The sequence below is a fragment of the Lissotriton vulgaris genome, chromosome 11 (assembly GCF_964263255.1).
Source record: "Lissotriton vulgaris chromosome 11, aLisVul1.2, whole genome shotgun sequence".
Lineage (NCBI taxonomy): Eukaryota > Metazoa > Chordata > Amphibia > Caudata > Salamandridae > Lissotriton > Lissotriton vulgaris.
Window position 1 is genome coordinate 598,720,059 of NC_141699.1, and position 18,705 is coordinate 598,738,763.

The window sequence follows — 18,705 nt, forward strand, 5'->3', positions numbered from 1 at the left end:
GGAGATTAACCTTTTCCGTGCTGATGACGGAACCGCTTCGTCATCAGCCGCGGTGGCACTGTGCTGATGACGGAGCGGTTCCGTCATGGCCCGCCCGACGCGCCTGCGCGGCTCTGATTTTGCGCCTGCACGGCGCGTTCTATTGAGCGGGAGGTCTTGACGGAACCGCTCCGTCATGAGCACAGCTCAACCGAGGCTGGTGACGGAGTGGTTCCGTCACCAGCATGGGCGCGCCGCGCGGCCCCCTTAGCCCTGCCGTGGAATAGCCGCTGCAGCGAAGGTGTTAAGTGATTTGCCCAGAATCACAGTATGTTAAGCGTTCCTGCTGACACTCAAACCCAGTTCCTGAGCTTCGAGGTGGGACAGAGAATGCCCATTTGCACAGCATTGTTGGTAGATTCATGGATTATCCTGAACGTACTTTCATTGACTCCCTCTCTGGTTTGTTTCAGGTCAATCTGGCATATGCATACGAAACCAAAGATGCATTGTGTCTGGTTCTCACCATTATGAACGGCGGTGACCTCAAGTTCCACATCTATAACATGGGCAATCCAGGCTTCACTGAAGAGCGCGTCATTTTCTATGCCGCAGAACTTTGCTGCGGCCTCGATCATTTGCACCAGGAGGGCATTGTTTACAGGTGAGTGTGCTGCTGTAATGCATTGTTTCCATTGCCTTGACCACAGACCCTGCATGGGTCAGTTTGGGAAGTCCGGGGTATGGCCTAGTGCAGTGCTTAATTTGAGTTGGTGGGGACCACGGGCACTCTTTTTGTGGGGACTGGGGCCTTATTTTAATCTTCGGATTTACCCAGTAGGAAGCGGAGAACAGAAGCAGAGGGTAAAGAAGGAGGAATAGAAAGACAAAAACAGTGGCAAAAAGAGAAAGCAGGAGTGTAGAGGAAGCCTTTGGAGGGTAGTACAGGGAGAGTATATTGGTGAATGAAAGAGACATGAGATGAAACAAAGACTAGACAGCCTTGGTGTTCATCATTTGCAAGGTTCAGCACCACACCAGTGGGTTTCTTAGTAACATTTGGGCCCTGGCACTTATTCTTTTACAAATTTAAAGCTGTGGTAAGAAAGGGGGTATCGACTTCAGAAAGTCTAGAGACTTTGTTGTGGAGCTGGAGTTGAATAGCTCAATGGGATGTGACGGTTTTAGAGAAGTTCAATTCAGGCTTAAGTTAATAGAGGCACACATGCCTCATTTCTCAATAGAGGTTTGAGCAACACACTCAATCACATAGTGCCAATATTGACACCCCCCATCCTCTCCCCCCCTCCCGCCCGAAACATTGGTAAATGACTACTTAACACACAAGGAATTAAATGAATCAGACAACATATGTTTTGGGGAAAACTGTTTGCTGCAGGTTTATTTCATACGTGAAACATGCCAACGTGGTGGGTTAACTTGTGGGTGATCCAAGGGCAAGCGGGGATGAATAACCTAAGTGTCCAGCGGGGATCAAAGAGGGTGGCACCTGGATTGCAGAGTGCCCAATGTGAGGGACTCCTGCGAGGGGGGTCCCGGCCAGTAGAGGGCGTAGTGAGCGTGACAGAATGTGGGTACTAAGGGGGGCCCCCCTCTTAGAAGGGTGCGCCGTGGGCAAGCGTATTTTGTTCACCCCAGTGGAAGAGGCACACGTCCCTAAGACGAGGAAGCCCACATTCACAACTGACGGCAGCTGTTGAGTGAAGTGTGATTAAATAGGAGCAAATGCCTTCGAGGTGCATGGCGAAAGAAGCATAACTTACCATCCTTTACAAGCTGCGTGGCCTATGTCATTAGGGCATGGCCTAAAACATCTCTACTAGAATATTGTCTGTGATACAGCGTCGCACCAACTGTATCCAGACATATTAGGCAATAACAAACACACCTAATACAAGCTGTGCTTTTTTATTATGCATTCAATTGGAAAGTAATAAGAACGTTATTGTTCTTAATAAGAATTTAGAACGTTTCAGCTCGGAAAATATGAGATCTTGGCAACAGGAGATTGTGAATTAAACAGTACACAGGTCTATGAAAGGATGGTTGTAGTTTGTAGTGTTTCAATCGCACAGCCTTTCCTTCCTCAATCCTTTCCTCTGCTGTCTTCCCCTGTGCTTTTGTAACATATGTCCTTTTCTCCCCCCACAGCTTTTTCCTTCATCTGCGTGTCTCACACTTAGGCCTCTATGTACAAATTAATTTAGCATTTCTTAACGATCCTAATTGCCAATTTGAGCCGTTCAGAAATGAAAAATCCATTATCCTATGTACGAAATGCAATCACAGTGGTGCAAAATGGTATTTCTACCACTCTAGAAATCGCATTTTTGGAAAACGCAAATTGGGATTTGCTTTCTTTGATTCGGTAACCGCATGCACATAGCATTTCCTAATTGCAACTAGTCGCAAAATGTGGATTTAGGAAATGCAATTACCATCAAATTCGATCAGGTGGTAACCAGGTGCAAACTTAAAAAAGTACTCAAAATGCATCAATAAGGTCACTCTCTGTCTAAACATTAAGGGTCGAAATGTCAGATGCGTAATTTTTGCATAGAAACAACAATGTGATGATGTACCTTATGCTAGGTAAAAAAAAACTATTTATGATCTTCTGAGTCCATGATTGTTTTGCAAACAGGGCAATAGTCACTTGCTGCAACAACTTTAGACCATTTGGAAGTAAATAAGTTTACCCTTTATTCCATGTCTAAAGCATATGTAGAGGTTTTTAGCCTTATAGGGAACAACGTTGTCCGTATAAAGCTGCTCTATATCTAATTACCAGCCGACTTAATAATTTGAGGGACCCAGGATACAGTATAGGCTAGAATTGTCCTAAAATAATAAAAATTCTCAGTGGTAAACTCAACTCCCCAGTTATTATAAAAAAAGAAAAATCTAAGCAGGTTTTAGCAATTTTACCTGGCACAACACCGAAATTGTGATATTTGTGTCCTTTCATGCTCCTTAAAAAACACATATCGGCAGTTCTCTCGAAACTAGCATTACAGAGTAAAATTACATTTGTACATGAGATTGAGAAGGGTGGCGGTGAGGGCGCATAAATTCAAATTCCTCAGTATTTTGAGGGCGCATACGCATATTGAGTCAAATGTAGAGACATCCTAGTCCTACTGTGTAAGGCGATTAGAACGTTTATGATGATGAGCTGGCGGAGGCTGAGCTTGAAGAATGTCATTCATTGATTCACCGATCTCTTAAGTTGAATGTTGGGAATCTACGCAAAAACCCATAGAGAAATTTGGAAGCAGATGGGACACTTACTTCTTTTGAGCCAATTTATTCAGACTGTGGCTGACCACTGCTTGTCTTCAGAATGCTCTGCCTTCACACAACAATACATTATTTTTGTTATTTAGTATCAATTTAATCGCTTCTGAAGAATACGCACCATGAAGCCTGTACCCTTGTGGTGTTTTGACCATTTTGTCAAAAATCGCCATGGTTTGTTTTGCTTACCTCTTCAGGTTTATAATAGGCTTAAGGGTTAATCACACTTTCGCAATTTCCTAATTTGCGAATTCCTAATAGTGGATACGAATCCGTAGGAATCACTATTAGGAAGTTGCAGGTTACATACATTCCGTTTTGTGATTCCCAAATAGCGATTTCTACGGATTTGCTATTTAAGAATCACAAATTCGGAATTTTGTACATATGGGCCTTAATCCCTTCCCTCTTCTTTGCTCTCTTTTTACTTTCTCCATCTGCATGTACATCCTTTAAGCTGCTCCTGCTCACCCTCCCTTTATTCCCTCTCTTTCACACCCACTCTCCTCAACATATAAATAGTGCATTTTCTTTTCTTTTCGTTTGCAATTGTTGTTATTTTGACAGCTCTCTACCTCCTTCACACACCTCCTATAGAATCATATTTACAGTTGGTAGATAAAATGTGACAGTCGCTCTCTGCACGCTACGGAGGCCAATCATTGGATGAGCATTTAGTCTGAGACTTTTATGACCCAGAGATAGGCTCTATGAGAAACTGTCACTGCTTTCAACCACATCTCAAGAGGTCCAGTAGTGCCCACCATCCATTCCCATCATGAACTCTCTCAGACTTCTTAGAGATGACTCACTTTACAGTATGCACTACAAAATGCTCATATGTTGCATTAAAAACAAACCTACAGAAGCAAATCTAGGTAAAGCAAATATGTTATGTTATCAGAAGTTTGTAAAGCGCACGGTCACCAAAGGTTTCATGGCGCTAAAGTTGAATGATTGCGTGGCAAACCGGGCGTTAGTAGGCTTGTATGAACAGCCAGGTTTTTAAGGCCTTTCTAAAGCACAGTAAATTGTCACAGCTTCTGATTGACAATGGAAGAGAGTTCCAGCATTTTGGGGCTAAGTATGAGAACCTGCTACCTCCCTGTCTCTTAAGTTTGATGGCTGGGTTGGACAGTAGGTGTAAGTGGGAGGGGCGTAGGTTACGACTGGGAGCATACTTTGTGACCATGACATTGATGATCCTAGGGCTCTTGCAGTGCAGCCCGTTGCACCACCGGTAACCAGTGGAGTTTTTGCAAGCAAGGTCTGGCTGACTGCCATCTCGGCTGTTTGTAAATTAGTCTAACTGCTTGATTCTGGACTATCTGAAGACGGTTGAGCAAGCAAAGTTGCAGGCCTATGTAAAGAGCATTAGAAAAGTCAAGGCGGGATAAGACCAGTGCTAGCCCCGCCTGAACCAGGGCTGCATGAGTCAGCAGATGGGAGATCTTTCTGCTTTTTCGCAGTTGGAAGAGACTAGTGTATACGACCGAACCCACTTGGCCTCTAAGAGAGAGATCAGCATTTATAATGACTCCCAAACTTTTCGCAAAGGGGTGGGGGAAGGACCGAATTCCCTTGGCCAGAAATGAGGGCCCCATCTGATCTCACTTTTCCCAGGCAAAACAAGTTCCGTCTTGCCTGGGTTGAGCTTTAGATGATTACGATCCATCCAGCGTTGGATATACAGCATTGTAGTTATGATATGATATTCCATGGCACAGTTAGAGGAATCCAAAGAATACTCCTAAGAAATAGGCACACATTTACCATGCAACAGAAAGTAAAACTCTGGCTGTAATTAACTTAAATTTTCTACCAAACAAGAGCAACCCAAATGTCCATGCAAACCTGGATACTGAAGTACAACTTGAACAGGCGTTCACAGGGAGCTCATCATCTGTGGTTAACAATAAGACAGTAGAATAACTGTCATGAATGATTGTGTTATTCAAGTATCCAACAAGAGATACCGATCCCCAGTCCTGAAGGGACCCCTTTAACCTCTCCAGGGTCGAAACACCGTCAACACTTCTACAAGCAGACCATTGTTCATCAGAACACTATGTGGCTACAACTTAGTGTTTCTGTGTTTCTAGGGATGAATATTGTATTTGGATGTTTGAAAATACCAATAATCCTGTACCACATGCACTGCTTCCACAAATTTTGTTTTTTGGTTCTGGTTTGTCACTTGGGGTAATGCACAGTTTTGACAGATTTTTTAAATTCTGTTTACACTCTTGAAGTTCCTTAAGGCTTCTCGCACTCATTGGCGAGAACATGGTCAGTGTTTATGCTTGTAGTGTTAAAAGACATGAATATAGGGCTTGGTACCCACCCGTTTCAATGTGCCTTGTGCAGGACCCACCCTACTGGCAGCCCCGGGTGTGCACATAGTTGATACTCTTTCAGGCAAGACCACAGAGTAAGGAAGCGAGCACTGCTGCCTGCTCAGAAGTAGCAAAGATGTGCTCAATAAGATGTACTAGAAAGAAGACAAAGAACCGCAGCGTATCTGACCCCAGAGGACCCCCACATTAAAATACCAAAGAAAAGGGTTTTTTATGTTTAGATTTTAGTGTCGGCGCATAATAATAGAATGAGATTTTTTGTTCAGATTAGTCCTTCTAGTATGGCAAGTTCCTCCTGTTTCGCCACTGCAGTCGTGTTTTGATGGAGCTAGGCAACAACTCTGCAGTTGTTTCAATATCTTCTTTTTCTAGTACTCCCATTCAAAACTATTCCGTAGCACTTTTTGAAAAGGTCTCGAAAAACAAATCACAGAAGCCCCATGTACATGGTATAAGCACATAGATACATACTCCGCTTCCACTAGGACTCATAAAAACGATAGATTGGAAGATTTCTGACCACCCTCCCCTAATTTTGATTACTTTGCATTTGAAACAAAACAAATTGACTTGGGGCCCGGAATATATGATTTCCCATTCAGGCCCACGCTAGGGTGCACAAGCCCTGGCTGGCACTCGCGCCTGGCTCAGACATGGTTCTCACCGTAGGAATCAGAGCTCCTGCCCGTGAACCTCCTTTTCACACCAAGATGTCTTTTCTTTCACAGGGATCTGAAGCCAGAGAACATCCTCTTGGACGATGACGGTGAGTATTTACAATGCACTTTTCAAGCCGGCTGCTAAATCCTTGGTTTGTTAGAGTATTTTCAGTTCCCCGTGAAGGAGCGCGCAGTCAACATGCCTCGGAGGTAGATTCTGAGCGTGGGTTCTGGTGGTTAGTGATAGTGGAATTGTTCTTCGCAAATTGAGGGCGCACATCAGGCTATGAGATATCCCAGGAATTATTTTAAATAAAGTCCACCCTGGGGAACTGCTTGTATGGAACTAGACTTCTAGGTCGTGAAAACATGTCGTTACGAGGTTCCAAATGTGAGGGCAAGCTGTTCGTTGTAACCTTTTAATGTGGCATGACAGCCTTTGCATGCATGGGTGATCTGTTGGAACCACTACGGTTCGAGTCTCCTATAATGCAGATAGTGGCCTTCATAAATACTTGTCATATAGCATGACCACACAGAGTTGGAGTGGTCGGCTATCTGCTGAGAGAGGGCCATATTCCATATTCCTTTCGCACAGGTGTGTGGCACATTGTTAACAGAGAACTGCCAATGATATGTGCAGTAAAGATCTACAGGAATTTAGTTTATGGAGTTTAATGTGATCATTGCCCCTTCCCTCAAATTATATGGGGGGGGGGGGGTGCGCATGAAGTGTGGGATCTATCACCCTCCCTTGTAATCATGACACTGTTATGCTTTTGCTGTGCCTAGGTTCTGCATTCGTCATTTTCACTCGGCTAGTTAGGCAGTCTTATGTCCCTTCAGTTGACACTCTGAGTATGAGATCTTCTGTCTGGGAAGGATATCTAGTTGTCTTCTATTCCTCCTTTAGGCGGTGTACTGGGTGTGCGTTGTCTCCTACAGGACTTAAACCTTGTATGTTGTGAGCCTCAGTGGCATATTGTTCTTGTTTGGTTTTCAGACTTTGGATATGAGAGTTTTACTTGGTGGATTTTGGCCCTCATGGGAGAGGTACACTGATATAGCTTACTTTAAAAGGGCATAGGTATACGTAGTGTGTGTTGTCCATTTTGGTAGGAATGATATTTTGTATGTTTCCTACTTTTGGATTAGTTCTAATGGTTCTGTTATGTTTCTCTTGGAACTTGGTGTGTGCTTTTATGCTGTATGTTTATTGAAAAGCCCTCTATACTGTGTACTAATGGAGTTTGGTTGCTGATCTGTTGGTAGAGTTACCTGTAGCTTATAAGGGTAGTAACTTAAGTATATATTTGAAGTAGAGAACTTTACAGTTAAGACGGTGATCAATGGTAAGGGGATTCCGTAGACAGCAGGCCAGGTACCACAACCTGGATCTTTTCAAGGAGTATACAGACATATGATTTTGGGTGACTGACCACCATGCTCCTAAAAGCAGGAATTTTGTTGCAAAACGAATCCAGGAATTCAGAGGGACTTAGAAGAATTATTGCTTTGTAGAACCATTCATATAGGGACTGCCTGACAAAGTGTTGTGGTCTCTTTTTTTGAGAGGGCATGCCAAAGGTGCCCCTGCATTTTGGGATGTCTGAAGTTGAAAAAGTCCGCCTTTAGAAATATCTTTAAAATCCCATTACAGTAGTCTATTCGCGATGTATGTGGCTCCCTTGCTGGATGGCTTTGTGGCTCCAGCTCTTTTCACTTTTTGTCTCCTCTCATTTAGGTCGTAGTGGTCTGAATACTATTGCCCTGTCTTCCTAATTCTAACTTTTTCAGTGCTGCAGGGTTTTCTCTCTGTTCTCTGCTTCCCCATGACACTAAAAACAAAATGCACATGAAATGCTGTCTGCAATTGTATTTCTACGTGTGGTCATGCACAACAGTATATTTTATTTTCCTCGGATAGGGTATTATTCCAACTTCAAAAACCGAGACTCATAACCGTGCTGTGGTATGGTTATTGTGTCTGTCTAGTGCATGTTCTAGCTCCTTCCTGGGGAGAAAAAATACTTTACGTCAAGCATTAATTTACATCAAGCATCAATTTACATTATATAAACCCTGACCTGTACAACTATAATACTAACAAAACTATCTCTGGCAATACCACTCAAGGAATTGAAACACAACAAATTGTCTGTCGCATTTTACCATTCCCATCAGAAGTTATAGGCACTGGTAGCAAGTTTGTGAACCATTATGTTTTGGGCAGTGGTTTCATACCGTGTTGGTATATATTATTCCAGGACTATGATCAGAAACCCTCAACTTTGGGTACATCAATGGGCAATAAAGCTTTCATGTGATGAAAATATCCCTTTGGTTGTCGCATCAGTAGATTATCAAGTCTAATTGAAGCAGAACTTACCCAGTGTTACAGGTCTTTAAACCATGGAGAAATTGTCAGTCCTGGTGGGTTTAGCTCTGGCAAGACAATGAGTTGCGGGCTAAAGTCTGAATGTCAGTATCAAAGGCATTTCGGTATTTTAGATTCTTCGAAGCAAGTGATAATTGTTCTAGAATATTTAACATTCGCAAAGCCAATAGGTCTGAATTTGGCTGAAAGCCTTTACGCCTTGACCGTAATAAGGGCTCACCTCCAAGGCTTGGTTTTACATAAAAGATCTCTGCTAAAGACCCCTCTTGCGGGGCCTGTGGGGTATTGCAGCGCCGACCTATGAGGAGCTAAGCCCGATGATGAAGCATGACACCTTCAAGAGTGTGTGAGGGCATCACTTCCTCTTAATGAAGACACCCCCTTATCACACACTCCAACTGAGATGCAGCACCACATGAACGGTTACCCCATATTACTGTCATAGTTGATCTTCGTAGAAAGAGTTCTAGACCTCTTTTTAGCTCCCCGTCCCTCCGCTTCTTATTGATATTTATAGCCTTTAAGCCTTGCCGATGCTTGTTTTGATTTGTTGTGATTTTCGCCTGAGTTTATTGATGGAAAAACTGCTAGAACCATGTCAGTCTAAAAAAAAGCAAAAATATTTTTTGGGGCCTCAAAAACACGCATTGCCATTGTAGTTCCTGGAATTTAAGGGAAATAGTTGTGTTCGTATGTACTCCTGTAAACGGGCAGAATGCTGTCAATCCCAGTAAAGTTAGTCCATGGCTGAAGTGGGCCGAATCATGGCCATATGCTGTAGTGGGCAGAAGTAAAATGTGAATGACATAATAGATCAGTGGATGAAGTGAGCTGGCTAAAATGTTCATAACAGTAAGTAAATTATAGATATAATTTTGAAAAAATCAAAAGGTGTTCGCTAGCGCCAGACCTAAAAATGACGAAAAAATAACCCTATTTCTTTTGCCTCATGCAATTACTTCCATAAGTGGAAAGCCTCCAATATTTGGAGTGGCCTTGAGCGATGTTAAGACTGCAGCAAGGATAACCTGTCTAACCCTGAGCCGCTGACCTGTGAAAGGAGTCTTGAGAAAGGGTATTTGAGTAACAAGAGCCAATTTCGAATTAGGAACCAGGAGGGTGGAGGAGTGCATATTAGGAGAGGATGAGCAAGCAGTAATGCTTACAGGCGGGCATTGTGTATCCCTGCCATGGCAGGAGAGACAGATTATGGGGGTGTTGTTTATAAACAGTAGCCTGTTTGAATATCCGGACTTGGGGGTCTGAATAGCGAGAGGGGGGGAGTTTGACTCAGTGTTGTTTGCAGGTGAATCATGGATGGGATGAGACAACAGCAGTGGTGGCTCATCCGCTTTGAAAGTGGTGGGGCGTAATCCTTTCCCCAGATTCTAGCGAGCAAACCGGACTTTTAGAAGTGTCCAGGAGTGCTCTTAAACCAAAGAAAATATTGAAAATAATGGTCAAGTATTTCATTTTAAAGCACAAATTTACATAATTTTGCTCAAAAGTCTGCTATCTGAAAGGCCACTCATTAATTCAATGAATCCTTATGCACTCCAAGAGTTATCTCATTTTTTCCAAGATGTGCAGTGGGTGCCCCTGTATGCCAGTAGTTACCTCCACTGTGCCAGGGCCAGTATTTTTTCATGGGTGTGCCTTATATGCCATGGGTGCCCTCTTGTGACATGCCATGGTCCAGTGGCAAAATGTTGACGTTGATTGCATCCATATACAATGGGGGACCGATGTTTCAATCATTCCCTAAGGTTTTAGGGCCAACATTTCATAATATGTGCCTGAACTCCCATCCTGTAGCCATGGTTGTACTCCCTAATTTCAATAATTTCCTCCAGTATGCCAGCACCAATTTTTGCCATGGGTGCCCCTAATGCCAAGAACTATGTCCAGTATACAAGCGCCAGCAGTTTGCCACTGGTGGCCCATATACCACGTATAACCTACAATATGCCAGCATTTTACTATAGGTGTCTCTGCCTTTGGTGTTTGGCTAGCTTGCGGGATCTGGCTGGGGGCCTTGGGTGTTTTGCTCACATTTGATGCGAGACCGTCAAGTACCTACTTATGGCCTTTTCCACTTTTCAATACTCTGATGAAGTACGGTTTCTTCTCCTACAGGACACATCAGGATCTCAGATTTGGGGCTAGCAATTAAGATACCCGATGGCGACAGCATTCGAGGAAGAGTGGGCACCGTTGGCTATATGGGTAAGTCAAACACTGTGCAGACAAGGATCACTGAGATGGTGTGTGAATACAGACCTTTCTTGGTGAGTGGAGGCTGCTGACGTTTTCAGTTAATAGTTATTGCCCTGACATATGTAAACCCTGCTCTCCATACCATTAGTAACACTTTACAAATGGGTCTGACCATGAAAGAAAAGACAAGTATTAAAACCTGTTTAATCATGATAGACAACAAAATATCCAGATTAGTTGGAAGACTGGGATTGGGTGTTATCACAAGGCACAAAGTAGGAGAGTGCAGTTACTAGAAAGAAGAATAAAAAGATGGCTTCATTAACAAGAACCAGTAAAAGTAGGGAATATCTGAGGTATTTGTTGCAGGTTTTTCTCCAACAGAGAAAGGGAATCCAGACCATCCAAAGGTTAATCTTCTCCGAATGGTGACCGGGCACTTCTAGCTATGTACAAGGTGTGAAGCTTGGGCACAAGCAGGAATTCCAGCTAGCTGGCCAGAGTTTTTTGTGATATGAGGAGAATTTGGTATGAGAATCCCTAGTCACTTATCTTTATAGCAGATGATATATCCTCATCCAATGAATCAGAATTATGCATTGCTGTAGTGAACACACTGCTAATATATTTTTTTAAAGCGCAAAGCTTTCTCTGACATGTAGCCTGTAACCATTTCTACCGCCGTTCATTTGGAAGGTAATTTAGGGCTTCCACTTTCTGAGATGTCCCGCTCACCCTGTCATTGAAGTCGATAAAATAACTTCTTTTGACTTGATAAAATAAACGCCATTGAGTTTGATATGAGCAACAGTTTGTAGTGTATGCTAACAAATGACCAACAGTATTATTGAACTGGATAATTCTTACAAAATGCCATAACTGTTACCAGTCACTAAAAAATAATCATTATAATGTATTGAAAGCTAAGCAATCATGTTTTGCTTGTCACATTTTAAATTTTATTAACAATTGTTGTGGTACTCTTCTGTTTATGTAGTTTAATGTACAACTACTGGTCTTTCGCTGCTTTTGAAATTGTTGCTTAAGCTTTATTTTCCTTTATTTTTAGCGGAATTGCACTAAGAGCAATAGTGGAACACACAGATAGACTTAAATATAAGATTTCTAAAAGCCAACAATCCAAATAGGTTTTTTGTTTTATTCTGAGCAAGGGACAGATTAGTTCCACCCTCTAAACAGTGAAGAACCCAAATCTATTTGGATCTATTTTCAGGCAATAATCTACCTCCAAAAATGATTCTTTTAGAGCTGGGACCTTTTGGAAGATTATATCCGCATTCATCCAGACATGTTGGAAAAGTTTTCATAAACATCTGCTTTGGCAAAAATATAACTTTATCATTATGCTTTTTCGAATGTAATTATCTGAGCGACTGATAACCAATGCAGCCTGTTAAGAATTGCGGAAAGATCTTATTGGAATCCTGGCTACTATTGCTGCATAAATGTTGATGCTTTCATTTTTTGGGTAGACCATCTAACAAGATATTACAGTCATTTAACTGAGCTTTAACAATGTCTATTTCTTTGCCACCTGAAGTCATAGAAAGACATTAAGGATTTGTGCCAATAACTCTTTCAGAACTCTAAAACTGTTCTTTGTGCTCTGATACACATGCACTCAGATTGACTCTGCGTATTGTCGCTTTTCCTCTCCTCCAGCTCCAGAGGTGATTAACAATGAGCATTACACCTTTAGCCCTGACTGGTGGGGACTGGGATGCCTTATATACGAGATGATTGAAGGGCAGTCACCGTTCCGCGCTAGGAAGGAGCGGGTCAAACGGGAAGAGGTGGAGAAGCGTGTGCAGGAAGAGCAGGAACAGTACTCCGAGAAGATCTCTGAGGAAGCCAAGTCTATCTGCAAGATGGTGAGATGGTAAAATAGGTGCAGGGGCACTGGATGGGTAACCCCCGATCGGCATGCTGGGATATCCACACAACCACAGGAGTTCCTCCTTTTAGGGATTTAATAGATTTTTTGTTTGGCCAGGCCTGTAGTTTAGAGGCTTTCAGAAAGAGTATGTATCAGCTGGTTCTCCAGTCAATAAATCAATTTATGAAGAACACATATTAGTTTTGTTCAGGAGTAGCAGAATTTACATGCATTTCTATGGAATTAATAAAAACTGAGTAAAAATAATGAAATATTTTTTGCAAAAATTGCATTGCAAATGGTGATAACCCCTCTTTCCCCCTCTCTGCCATCCATTCAGATTAATAACACTGGGGGAATCCCTAAACCAACTTGTAACTCTCATAGAAAAGTAATTTAAAAAATCATGTTTTTAATATCAAGGAACTTTTAGAAAATGAGCGAATATCAAGCCCATGTTTCTTTTTTTTTAATTAAAATTAACTCTTTAACTGTAAGTTTACTTTTATAGGGCATTAATGTATATTGGTTTGTTTAGAGATACTACAGATTTTTCTCTCTGAATTCATTATGAGTATATCATAGCATGATATAATTATATATGATGTGATGTTTCTAAAGTAACGTTGCCAGTCAATTTGGAATTATATTGAAATGTTGTAGGAAGGTTCTTAGTTCCTATTGCAATTTTTCACTTGCTTTTACAATTTGTCTGTTATGGGTAGGAAATACTAAGTTTTGCCAAAAAGTCAGAACTTTCTCTGAAAAATCAACATGTGGCCGTCTGGCTATTCAATGCGGTGGTCCTGCTATTGCACCCACTGCTCCTTTGGATATTAGGACATATGGTACAAAACATGTGAGTCAGCAATATTGAAGCATTGTAAAAATAACCAGGCAGTTGCGGGTGGGCATAAAGCACCTGACCCAAAAAAAATTCCCCAGGATGTACATCTATCTTACTATTTTTGATCACACCCTCACTTTCCTTCTTCTGAGGTTCTCTCATCTAGGTGACTTCTACTTTCTGGTTGGTTACCACCTGCTCCATTGACCACAGTAAGGTTTGCTGTGGTGACATTTTTTATAAAATTTGGCGTACAGTATGGCAAATGTTACTCTGGGGGGCAGGCCTTGGTCAATTATGCAGGATAGGTACCTGTCATGCACGTTTTGTGACTTGCAGGTGGTCTTCGATAAATGGTAATGTGGACACTGTAACACCAGTGTCTTTGCAGTACCATCCTTGACCCACCATGATCTATTGACATGGTTCTGACATCCATTTTAGCATTCCCACCAAAACCACATGTATTTATGCAATAGCATCCATCTTGAACAAAAGCCAGTGAAACCGGATTAAGGTGAGTCGAGGCAAAGATAAAGGCTAAGGATGGAGGATGGTCTGTTTGCATGTTTATGCCAACGAGCGTCGCCTTTCTGTACAGTGTTTTTTAAAAGCGGCTTAAGTGCCCTTTTCAGCTTCACCTCAAAGTGTAGAAAGTGTCAAAGATTGACAAAGTAAATGTAAATTTTTTTTTGCCTCTAGTTGCTGGCCAAAGACCCAAAAGAGAGGCTGGGTTGTGGACCGACGGCCGCAGAGGAAGTGAAACTGCATCCGTTTCTTAGGAATATTAACTTCAAGCGCCTGGGTGCCGGGATGATGAAGCCTCCTTTCCAGCCAGATGTGAGTAGGCACCACCGTTATACCTTGTGTACATGGCGAGGTTACCTGACATGAGGACATCTTTTTATTATCAGTTCGGGTTCCAATCTTGTAGATGGCAGTAGCCATCTTTTATAAAGTAGATAAATGATTAATCCAGTCAGTTTTTAAGGATGCATGTACGTTTTCTGGGGAGCTGGGATTCAGAGTGTGATGTTATCAAAGACCTATTTGTTAGAAATAAATAGATTGAAAGGGCAGACCTATTCTGTTAGTTACATGACCACTGATAACTGATGATTTGGTTTAGATTGCTACCCTGGGCTGTGTGAGCGACCTGGTTCTAGCCCCTGGGCTGCTACGATCGTGAAGAGGGAGTACCAAGTGGCGCAGCAGTGGCATCCCAGCGCTTTGCAAATTAAGAGTCCATGCAACTCAGGGGAAGTCTAGTTAGTCCAGCTTCTCTTTGAAGGTGGCTGCCACATTCAAATAAATGGCCACTTTGAGCATTGCGGCTGAAGCAGGCCTACTGGCGGAGCAGCTGTCGTGGGATGGTTTGGAGAAGAGAAGGGGTGCCTTTGAACGTAGGAACAGAACTAAAGGTTAATGAGCTTGGAACCCTTTTGGCGTGCTACACCAGCATGACTGCAGCCATATTTAACTTCTAGGCGATGATCCTGGTAGGTTATACATTAAATCAATACTTTTCACTATTGTGAGGGACCTGATTGTGTGGATGGAGGACATTTCTTTGGTGTTAGTGTTTGTCCCACGATGTGTCCAAATCCCTTCTAAGAAAAACAGTGTATAGCCCAAAAGGGAGAAAAAATAACTCTTCTCAATCGACCCTCTTCTGTTGAATGCATGAGAAGTGTTGAGAAAGAAAAATATTGCATAGACCCATGCATGGCTAACCTTACCTAGGGGAAAAGAAAGGTCTTGCTGGGAATTCTTTAGGACCATAAGAAAAAGTGACAGTGGTGGAGCAAGTCATGGGACAGATGCACAAGAGAGTTAGGGAAGGTGGAATACAAGATGGTCATGAAGGAACACACACAGAAAACTCTAGATACCCATCTCCAACAACATTGAGATGAGTTTCTGAGTAGCAAAATATTCAACAACTACACAATTTCCTTGGTCGTGACACTAGAGGCCAGTAATGTCAGAGTCCTGGGGGGTTATGACATTGGGCTGATATTGCTTCACTTCTTCAGGTGAGAGGGTTTTCAATGTAACTGTCCAGTACCCATCAGATCAGAAGAGGAACCAGAATAAGTACTAAAGGGTCTAAGAATACTGCAGCAATGTAGGGCACAGTAATTGTGGCCAAGGACTCTCCACGTCAAAGGAGGGGACTGGCGAGGGCAGGTGTTAAATGAAGGTCCTCAACACTATGACATTCAAGAACACAAGTTTTACCTGAGCTGTGCCTTACTACAATGGCTGTTGAAGTAGAACCTTCAAATAGTTAAGCAGGACCTTTTGACAAAAGCCTCCCTTTGACCTGTCACTATTGTGTATGATTTCAAAAGAGGCTTCCAGCATCTTTACTCCGCCGCGAGCGGGCCAGGAGTTTGTGAAATTGATCCAGAGTAACAAATGACGTGTTATTCAGCTAGATTTGCTGATACTGTGAAGCTGAACTTGTGGGGAAGTCAAGATCCTGCCTTTATGTGTAGCTATGACCTACACAGAGTTCTCTTTACCAAAAAGTTTTGGTTTCGATTTTTAATGTGGGTTGATTGCCTTGTGAATAAAGCTACTTTGTCCTTTTGGAGTGTAGTTTCCCATCCACCCACACCCCAATTTGACTCATAGCTGCGGTATGTTTTATGAATGGGAGGCACTGTTGAAAGCAGTGTTCCATTAGTTTACATGTTAGCTAGTTACTTGAAGTCCCATTGAGTGGTTTTCATTTATGGTCAATTCATTTGATAATGTATGATCAAATTGTGTTTGATATACGTTGGTCCATGCTGGTATGCTGAATAAAAAAATAATAAAAAATGGAGAACTAGATGGAGAACTAGAACGAATGCCTGTCTACCAATGACCATTCTTACAGATATGAGGGAAAACTGTTTTACATACCAAACTATTAAAGCACACAACTAGTTGAAAAAGGAGGTCCTGTAAAACCACCATTGCCTGCTGTTTGGGGCTATGCTGGTTGATAAACGCCCTCCTCCCAAGTTAAAGGTCCAACAACAGATAAGGGCCTATAGCGTGGGGGGAGTGTCTTTAATAGGTATGTAACCTAATGCAGAAGGACCAACATATCAACAGAGAATATAATGTTCTCAATTAAATAGGAAAACACAGGCACTGGAATGCAGAGCAAAAGTTCTATACCAACTTTTATTGCCGCACAGGTACTTCTCTTTGTCTTCACGAGTGCTCTCCAGGCTCTAACACTTCTCTTTAGGTTGTGGAAACCTCTGTGACCTTTGTGAAGACCTTAGTGCAATTTGGAAAAAAAAATATTTTCCATTAGGTATTTGAACATCATACTTATCTTTTTAGCATTCAGAATTACATTTGCCCTTGAATTCTGGCTAACTCAGGTTGGACTAGGCTTATTTTCTGTACTGATGGGGCTAATGCCATTGCACTTTCTTTATTAAAACACTTACACAAATCACTTGCTTAATTGCCCAATGCTACTTGTTACCAAATGTTACTGTTTGGAGTCAGATGCCAGGGCCAAATTAATCTTTGTCAAGAATACCCCATTACCTTTAGTGGTCAACATTAAATTTCTGTTTTGGTAAGTGCTTCCATGTGACTCTGTTGCTAAAACCTTAAAAGATAGTGATGTTATAATCAACTTTGGAAACACTAAATCCTTTTAGAAGACATCTGTGAATCATTTTGAAGCCCTTCTCTGTAATTTTTGTTGAATACATTTGGGCTGGCTTCCATGATCGACAACAGGATGTGGGAGCACACCGCTGACCTCTCCGGCTAGGTTCGCCCCTGGCATTCTGGTAAATGCAGTCTCGTAGCTCGCTCCGATATTTTCGAGTATTTCGCCAAGGTTGGCGCAGATAGTGCTGAACTCTAGTCACGTGTTTCTGGTTTATTAACCGTCATCAGTAGAGAATACAGTCTTGTATTTTGGGGTTTGCTGAGTAGGCTGCCAAACATTGCATCAGGTCCGGTACCTCTCACTGGCGCGCAAGGGCTTCATCCACGAGCTTATCAGCTCAATGACTCAATCACTCAAACTGATTGAGGAAAACATGAAAAAAGTCTCTGCTATGAATTTGTCAAGGAATCCATTGAGCAACCACATGCTGTGGGCTTTTACTGGCTGTGCTGCTGCTGCAGAGGAGCCCCTTGATGCTCAAGAGGGGTGTAAAATAGGCGTGCGCTAGAGCCTGAGCATGGAGGTTTTTGTAACCAGCTATGTAACAACATGTAGAATAAGCAAATTGCTAGGGTGGCTCAGGTGGATTGCTGACGGCAATGTGCTTGAGACTGCTGGGATGGTCCTGAGTAGAAGTGACGGTAATTGCAGATGGTGTCCACAAATGGGGTGGAATGATGAGGGAGCTGTCTCAGAACCAACAGTTACTTTTGTAGCACCTAGGCTGCAGCAATGGCGTTCTCACCTTAGACCTAACCGTTGCTGAAATAACCAATTCCACCATAGAGCTATGTAGCAAATAGGGAAAGCTTTGGTAAGAGCCTTATTGTATCAGGCCTAGGGCTGATGGCAAGCCTTTACGGTGCCAGAAGTGGCAAGACTGATGATAAAGGCCACTGATTCACATTGCTGCTATATTACAGGGAATGGGGGGGGTCAATTCACAGCGAGGAGCTTACCGGCCAGTACACCAACGCCGACAGCAGCTCCAGCTCCAGCGCCAGCTCCTGGGTGGGGAACGCTGTAGTCTCGCCGCCTCAGCTCCAACAACGCGGCTGGAGACTACAGCTCCCAGCGAGCTTAGCGGGCACTTCCTGCTTCCCGCACTCTTCGCGCCTGGAGGCGCTACAAAGAGCAGACGCTCCCTCCGCGTCGCGGGACGCGCGTGGGCGACGCCGGGCAGAGCCCGGGCAGAGGGCGGGCCGTCTAAGGACGACCAGGGACGGGACGGGCCATATCCCTTTCATCATGGGTAAGCGCAAACTTGTGACATCGGCGGCAGGCGAGGCGAAAGCTAAGGTGCCTAAGTATACTACCAGCATTATTACGTATCTAACAACGA

The 18,705-nt window shown here is 42.9% G+C and overlaps 1 protein-coding gene across 1 annotated transcript in view; it reads left to right on the plus strand.

The window, feature by feature from the left end:
- The first annotated feature begins 457 nt into the window (after nucleotides 1-457).
- The window catches only part of LOC147683206 (G protein-coupled receptor kinase 5-like), an 82,675-nt gene continuing 64,427 nt past the window's right edge, over nucleotides 458-18,705 (plus strand). Inside the window, exons 1-5 of the mRNA XM_086943692.1 lie at nucleotides 458-643; nucleotides 6,383-6,420; nucleotides 10,848-10,937; nucleotides 12,612-12,820; nucleotides 14,375-14,512. Of these exons, the coding sequence (XP_086799818.1) occupies nucleotides 510-643; nucleotides 6,383-6,420; nucleotides 10,848-10,937; nucleotides 12,612-12,820; nucleotides 14,375-14,512 (609 nt within the window). The 5' untranslated portion in view covers nucleotides 458-509. The remainder of the gene's footprint in view (nucleotides 644-6,382; nucleotides 6,421-10,847; nucleotides 10,938-12,611; nucleotides 12,821-14,374; nucleotides 14,513-18,705) is intronic.